This window comes from Drosophila ananassae, chromosome 2L (genome assembly GCF_017639315.1).
Source record: "Drosophila ananassae strain 14024-0371.13 chromosome 2L, ASM1763931v2, whole genome shotgun sequence".
In the NCBI taxonomy this organism is placed as follows: domain Eukaryota; kingdom Metazoa; phylum Arthropoda; class Insecta; order Diptera; family Drosophilidae; genus Drosophila; species Drosophila ananassae.
Window position 1 is genome coordinate 554,222 of NC_057927.1, and position 7,667 is coordinate 561,888.

Here is a 7,667-nt window from a genome sequence, read left to right on the forward strand (position 1 = left end):
ACACCTTCATTCCATCTCTAACTCGCAGAAGCTAGACCCATTTCCATCTGTTCCGGGACGTTGGTTTGTAAGATCAGATCGGATATTTTGAAGGCCAGGTGCCATCTCAGCTTATTGCACTTATTTGCTTGCCTGTCGAGTTCGATCATCAATCGCTTTCGTTCCAAACCTATCTCATACTATTGCAGTACTACATATACGTTCGGGTCTTGGGGACTGTCCCTATCATCCCAGTATTGGCCACCAGGGTTCCCACTGACTCCGAACGCCTTTTGAAAAATAATTTAATGATGTATTTATTCCAGCATACCATTCTTCAAACAAAAGCGAGGTACAAACTTAAAAGCTTACCAACTAGGTCTACATTAGTTGTATATTTCTCTCAATTTTAAATGTAACGCAAAATTTCAACGGCCTTTCGACGCTCGATACCGATGAGGTAACCATATCTACTAGGATAATAGATTTCAAAAATACAAGGCTGCTCCCTGGGGCGCTGTAAACACTACTACTAGATGTGGATGTGCACGTGCTCCAGCAGCTGGGCCCGGTCGTAGAAGATGGCGGTGCACATCTCGCACTCGAAGAAGCGCGTCTTCCGCTCGGACTTCCCGGCCGCCGCCGCCTTGGCCGCAGCGTCTGCGGCATCCGCGGCGGAGACCACTTCCGAAATGGAGAAGAAACCGCTGCCCACGTCGGCAGTGCTTCCGCTGGCAGGTACGCATTGGTTCACGCTGTACGCCTCCACCCCATACCCCAGGTACGAGGAGGAGGAGCCCACTTTGCTGACAGTCGAGGCGGAGGAGGTCGCCTTCTTGTGCGCACCTCCTGCGCCGGGGGACGACTTCTCTGCGAACCGCTGGCTCCCCGCCCTCGGCCCATTGTTGGCAGTGATTTGGCGCAAGTGTCGCGAGGTTCTGGCCGACGAGGACGATGACGAAGTGACTCTCGTCTGGCTCTCCACCATTTCCCTCAGATCCGGCGAGGTGGGCTCGATCTTGATCAGGTGTTGCTCCTCCTCTGGCAGGAACTGCGGTGTGGTCGAGGACTCGCTGGTGAAGCGCAGACGCGAGCTGCGGTCGTGCTTTAGTGGCGAGCGCAGGATCTCCTCCAGATCGTTGACTATGCTGGGGTTGAACTTCTCGTAGGTCTTCTCTCGCAGCAACGCGGCGTCGATCAGCAGGTTGTCGTCGTACATCAGCTGCACCCGCTGCTGCTGGTGCTCCTGTTCCTGCTTGATGTGCAGAGGACTCGAGCTGATTTGGTTGGGCGGCTGGGTGGCCGGAGAGATGATCTCGTAGTCGTCCACAATGCAGGACTTATCGAGCGCACCCAACTTGCTGGTGGTCTCCGTGCGAGTGACGTACACCTTCGAGCGCGTCTTCTTAGAGGAGGAATCAGTGCCCACCGCCGGCTTCGTAACCCTGGCCCTCTCCGTGTGGATCATTCGAGGGCGGGAGGAGCTGCTGATGGCAGACGGCGCCTTGCCTGCGGTCTTGCTAGCGGGCTTCTTCCTGCCGCGACTAACGGACGCGGCCGAGTAGGAAGACACAGTGGCGCTGGTCGAGGCTTCCGCCGGCTTGGAGAGTAGCTTCGCTGCAGCTCTGGTTTTGGGCAGCGCTGCAGACTCGCTGGGACTGGCGGGAGGGAGCGGGGTGTCGTTGACCACCACCAACGAGTCTATCTGGAAGAGCGGAGTCTGGCTGTCCTGCAGGAACTTCTCCTCCCAGATCCGGTCCGATTGCTGACTGCTCGTGGAGTCGTATCGCAGCTTTGTGTTTTCCTTCGACTGAGTCGGCTTGCCCGAGCCATCTCCACCCGTTGTGCCCGCACCACCGTTTGAAGCATTATGTTTGGGAACCGTCCTGGCCGACGTCCGCTTGCGCTTCTCCTTCTTGGGGGACTCCGCTATGTCGAACAGCGAATCGTCCACTTGGTCCACGTCGAAGTCGCAGATATCAATGTCACTTGCGTAGTCGTCCTCCTCGCCATCGCGGTCCGCCTCCCCCAAGGCCTCCCCCTCGCCGTTGGCCTCCTTGCTCTCCGCCCGCATCTGAACGATCTCGTGCGGCTGCAGCTTGCGGCGCCTTTTGTACTTGCGGGGTCCGGTCTGGAGAGGGAACAGGGAAATTAGAAACAAACGCGATAAAAATCGGGCGGGTACTCACGATCGGCTGTCGCTGCTTCGCAGTGTTCGAGTCGCTGTGCTGAATGAGGTGCTGGATCAGGTCGTTGGACGAGGGGAAGTCCTCGGAGCAGACCGTGCAGTGGTACGTGTTGCGAGCCACGTCCAAGCCGGAGTGGTGCGAGCGAATGTGCTCGCGCAGCACCACCCGCTGGTTGAAGGCGCGCGGGCAGACCGAGCAGGCGTAGGGCTTCTCGCCCGTGTGGATCCGCTCGTGCTTTCGCAGAGTGCCTCCGTCCGCGAAGGCCTTCCAGCAGTAGCGGCACCCGTAAGGTCTCTCGCCCGTGTGAATGCGCACATGGATTTGCTGCGAGCTGCGCGACCCGAAAGTCTTGCCGCACTCGTGGCACGGGAAGAGCTTGCCCGGCGAGGTAGTGCTGTGAGAGTGGCGGTGGTTGGAAAGAGTGCGCCCGTCCGGGAACTCCTCGTGGCACACTTCGCACACCACCGACTTGTCGCGGTGCGAGGCCATGTGCCGCTTCAAGCGGGCCTTGTTGTGGAAGTTCTTGCCGCACTTCGAGCACGAGTGGCACTTCTCGCGGGAGTGGTCCCAGGCGTGCTTGATCAAGGCCTTCCGGTCGCGGCACTCCTTGCCGCACAGAACGCACGAGTTGGCCTTCAGCTCGTTGGGGTGGCGGGTGTGGAGGTGTCGCTTGATGGCCTGCTCTTCGTAGAAGCTGATGCCGCAGAGCACGCACCTGAAATGCAAATCGCGATTAGGATCGGAGGAGAAAAACCGTGGGAAGATAGAACTTACTTGAACGGCGGGAACCGTGAGTGGATCTCGGCGTGGGCCAGCATCTCCAGGGCAGTGGGAAAAGACTTTCCGCAGGTGTGGCAGCTGTTGCCCCCACCGCTGGACTCTTTGGCATCCACTTCCCCCCCAGCAGCGACGGTAGAGTTCCTCTCTCCCGCCTGTGCTTCGGGCTGTTTGATGTGCTGCTTCGCGTGGCGCCGCAACAGGTCCTGGCGATGGAACGAAATGCCGCACTCGGCACAGTAGAAGTCCCCATACAGCTGCTCCTCCGGCTCCGACTCACTGGCAGAGTCCTCCGCGGAGGCGGGGTCGTACTCCGAGTTGCTCTCTTCGAACTGGTGGGTCTTGAGGTGCTCCTGCAGGCTGCTGTTGTCCCAGAACATCTCCTGGCACTGGTTGCACTCATACGGCGAGTCCATGCGGTGGTTCTGGAAAGGAGGAAAGGCAGAGGATTGAATCATGACCCGCCTAAAAAAACTTTCCTAACCACCTACCTTCGTATGCGACACCAGTGCCTTCTCCCGGGCAAAGGCCAGGCCGCACTGCTGGCATACAAACGGCTTCTTGTCGTCCAAAATGGGATAGTTGGGCTGGGGCGGAGGCTCGGCAGTCCCGGACTGGGCGGAGGCCACCGTTGGCTGCTCCGTTGGCGAGAGGCAATTGCTACCCAAGTTGGGGCTCGACTGCCTCTCGGCCATCACTATGAACTGGCTGCTCTCCTCTTTTGGCTTGAGCCTGCTGATCCTGCCGCGCGCAGGAGCAGCTGGCGGGGCCACCAGGGCCGGGTAGGCGTCCGCCACGTCGTGGTTGGAGATAAGTTGCTGCTCCGAATGGTTGTGCTGCTCGTGACGCACCTGGCCCTGGTCCTGATGGCTCAGCGACCACTCCTGCTCGTAAAAGTGTTCATCCAGCTGCCGCTGGCTCTGGTACTCGTATTTAATGGAAGAAGCTGAGACCGCTGCCGCTGCTGCTGCTGCCGCCGCCTCAGCGTCTGCCGCATCTTGGGCCTCGGCGTGGGCCTTGAAGTGGCTGATGAGCTCCGCGCGTCGCGTGAAACGAGCGCCACAGAGCTTGCAGAGGTGCGGCCTGTCGTTCTGGTGCGCCAGCATGTGGTTGTTCAGGCTGGCCTTCTTCCGGAAACGGCGGCTGCAGAAGTCGCAGGGATACGGCCGGAGGGCGGTGTACTCGTCCTGTTCCATGTCCAGCAGCTCCTGCGAGCTGCTAATTCCAGCTATCTGCTCCGCGGCGATCTCCACTCTGAAATGTAGGGAGAGGAATGTAACCACTTCTGCAGTCCTCCAGCAATAAATGTACTCACCGCTCGGCCCCCTGGTGCTGCACCCAGTCGTCTGTGATGACCTCCTCGGTGACCACCTGGGCGTCGTCGTCGAAGGAGCCTGCGTAGGCCACGGTGGTGCCGTCGGCGGTGACCAGGACGGCCCCCCCAGCCTCGTTGGCGGCTATGATCTCGCTCAGCTGGCCGTCGCGCGCCATGAAGATGAGGTTCTCGGCAGCCATATGGTCCAGGTCCTCCTCGGCATCCTCCTCGCCGCCGTCGTCGACGAACGCCGCCGCCGCCTCTTGAACGGCCATCTCGGCTCCGTTTTCTAGGACTTCCACCTCGCAGACGTCCGGCGCGGTGGAGTGCTGGATCCACTGGATGCCGCCATAGCCCTGGTTGTTCATAACTCGCGATCCCTGCGAAATGGATGTGTTTACTTCTGGGAGCACCTCAATAAAGCATTTTGCTGCAAACGAACTCTGCAAGCGAGCAACAATTGTTGGCACATGTGCTCTGCGGAAGAGCACAGGGAGAGGGAGAGCCGAGGGCGTTGCCAGATCTTTTAGAGAAACTTAAGCTAAACAATTGGCTGCGGTCGAAACTAATAACAATAATAAACAATGCGTTGAAAACCCAATGCAACTGTTTCGCGAATTTCAATTAAAAATCTACAAGTTTTTGTTGTTCCCGAAAGAGTGGCATCTCTGCGAAAAGTTCAAATATATCTGCATGACGATACATGTTCTGCCCTAGATCTATTGCTAATCTATTACTGAAAGAATATTTCTTTTCTTATTTTCGAACTTTGAAAGCGTCACCCCAACTTGTTAAAGAATTTACGAAAAGAAGCAGACCCAAATTATTTTGGCCAGAAAAGGCCGCACCACAGACATGAAACTATCGGCCACACTATTCGTCCCGCTCTCTCGCACGCATCTGGTCCATAGGGCGCCCTTTGTTCGCGACTAAGCTTTTTCGCGTCGAAATATTCCAACTTATAAACACCAATTTGAGCGTAAATGAGGTTAAGTCGGCGTTTTTATTTATATTCCAGACTCGAAGCTGGGCGCAAACGTAAACAAACCCCCCAAATGTCGGCATTGGGCTGGAGAATCGACAGACGGCAAACGTCATAGCGCCCAGCCGAGATTACATCACACATCACACGCCCGAAATTCTGGCACAGCCAGGTGGATTTTGGTTTTATTTTAAATGTTTCGAATGGATTGTGCCGAGGCACTTTGAGGTTAAATAGGTTTTCAGAGGCGGCGCGCTCAAGTCGAGAGTGTTTTTACCTTAAATCCAGCTTTTACGTGTTACGCATGCTTTGGTGGCTCCGTTTTTAAATGCGGCGAAAAGTTTTCTCGCAAAATGCCCACGAACGACCGGAGAAAGAGGAATTGCCATTGCTTTTTCTGTTCTTGTTCTTTCCTGCTCTGCCATTCGCATTGGGGGCCAGCGTGGTTGCCACATCGATCCAAATGCTTCCTTGCTAACGGCAATCAGTGTTGTAAAGATGGCGGTTACTTTACCAACACGAACTAGAAAATTCAAACTGCCAGTGTTATGCTTCATTTTGAAACTTTGAAGATCGCAAATGTTCTCACAGGCTGAGCTCAATGTTTAATCGATAAACTTGCTCTCTGTTGCTTCCTTTATTTGCAAACAATTTTTATTTGCACGTTTTGGGAACATCTGGCAATTTTCGAGAAGAATGGGGTTCAAATATTTGGATTCAACAGCCATTCGTCAACAATTTGATCAGCGCCTATTGCCAATTATCCGCTTCGTCGCAAAAATCGTCGCAACTGATACAACAAGCCGGATTGTTGCCTCCAACTCGAATCCCTATAAATAAGACGCTCGATCGCTTCTGCACAACCAATCATAAACCTGAAAACATTCAAGAAGCCATACAATTTAGACAACATGACGCCGAAGAATCTAGTTCTAGTCCTGGCTCTCTTCTGCTACCTGGGGGGCGCTTTGGCAGTCCTCTGTACGGACGATCCTTCGACGGGTTGTGTAGATTGCACAACAGATGCCGAAAATGAGGAGTGCACCACAACTACAACCACTACTACCACCACCACTACCACCACCACAACTACCGCGGCTCCCAACGCATCCCCAACTACTGCCGCTCCCGCGACTAAAACTGGCGGCAAAAAGAAGAGGTTCACCATTAAGAGGCTGCAGTTCACAGCCACCAGGAGGGTCAGGAAAGTCAACAAGACCGGCTAGGCCCAAAAGCGAAGAAAATTGAATCAAATATATGTATATATCCCCAAATTTGAGAGAATTTTCTTAAACAAATGGCATGCAGCTTGGGAAGCTCCCCTGTTTAGTCCTGTGGGAGAGTGGGCACCAAACTAACATAGAAATAACAGAGCCAGCTACGAGTTGGAATTGTGCTTGGAACTTTTATTTAAAACCAACTTTTGTTTTGGAAGCGCCTGAAGATGTTGCCGAAGTAGCTTCGAATCCTTCGAATTCGGGATCTGCGAGTGGTGGCCACATGAAGCGGAGAGGCTGTTGTTGGCGTCAAAAATCTGACGAGGCACTCGGGGTGCGTGGGGCTGGAAAAGCAATTGATGCACGTGGGATTTGTCGGTGCCACATCGCACGTAACTGCCAGAGCGCCATCCAGGAAGTAAAACAGGGCCAAAGATAGCAAGAGCGGTTTAAGAGACACCATCTTGGATTCAGACTCGGGGTACTTCTGGCAAAATGTGACTAAATTTCTATCTTTTAAGCCAAAAAATTGTATTCAGGTAAACCCGAGCCGAGTTTCATTTGCACAGGTGTTTAGAGTCTTTTAAACAAGAGACTCCCGAAGAAAAAAGTCTGTTTCGGTTTTATTAGATAGATATTATTCCATTGATTTTGATTGAACGGTCTTACGAGCAATTAACAATACGCAGATCATAAAAGCCCTACTCTAACTAGATAGTTCTAAAATTTTTCAAATACTCAGATATTCTTCAGGGGAAGAATCTATTTCACTCCTAGAGTTCTTGTGCCTGACTTTTCTCCGGACTCTTTCTCCCGGCTTTCTCTTTCGACGCAAGAGAAAAGGCCCACAAGCTCCCAAGCATATCCGAGTATCCACTCCGAGTCGCCCCTGTTGTTGTTTGGCTTTTGCTCTGCTTTTATTTATATTTCAGTGGATCCAAACCGCTCCGCTTCCTCTCTCGCCGCACAGTGGGGCGATTTCCAAAGAAAACGTGACACAATTTTCAAATTTTCCCCTTTTTATAAATTTAAAATTTATTTTTTGTTAGAAGAAGATTTCATATTTTGTACAGATTCTTTTATGTCCTGGCTCTCTACTCTACCCTACTGCTAAGTCAACTCTATTTCAAACATTTTTAAATTGGAAACGGTTTGTTTAAAGCTCAAGTTTGAAGACAGGCATACAGATTTTGGGAATGAGCCGAGTT

At 53.4% G+C, this 7,667-nt stretch overlaps 3 protein-coding genes across 3 annotated transcripts; 1 reads left to right on the forward strand and 2 right to left on the reverse strand.

Annotated features, from left to right (window-relative positions):
• Positions 1-278: 278 nt before the first annotated feature.
• On the reverse strand, positions 279-5,682 carry LOC6500256. Its single transcript, XM_014910971.3, has 6 exons — positions 5,520-5,682; positions 4,261-4,640; positions 3,437-4,199; positions 2,943-3,370; positions 2,169-2,883; positions 279-2,110 (listed from the first exon to the last, which is right to left on the reverse strand). The coding sequence occupies exons 2-6, from the start codon at positions 4,626-4,628 to the stop codon at positions 512-514; spliced, it is 3,873 nt and encodes a 1,290-aa protein (XP_014766457.1). The 5' UTR covers positions 4,629-4,640; positions 5,520-5,682; the 3' UTR covers positions 279-511.
• Positions 5,683-6,038: 356 nt separating this feature from the next.
• On the forward strand, positions 6,039-6,516 carry LOC6500299 (salivary glue protein Sgs-3). Its single transcript, XM_001952891.4, has one exon. The coding sequence runs from the start codon at positions 6,154-6,156 to the stop codon at positions 6,466-6,468; it is 315 nt and encodes a 104-aa protein (XP_001952926.1). The 5' UTR covers positions 6,039-6,153; the 3' UTR covers positions 6,469-6,516.
• Positions 6,517-6,627: 111 nt separating this feature from the next.
• LOC116654557 lies at positions 6,628-6,950 on the reverse strand. Its single transcript, XM_032449815.2, has one exon. The coding sequence runs from the start codon at positions 6,920-6,922 to the stop codon at positions 6,653-6,655; it is 270 nt and encodes an 89-aa protein (XP_032305706.1). The 5' UTR covers positions 6,923-6,950; the 3' UTR covers positions 6,628-6,652.
• Between the last annotated feature and the right edge of the window lie 717 nt (positions 6,951-7,667).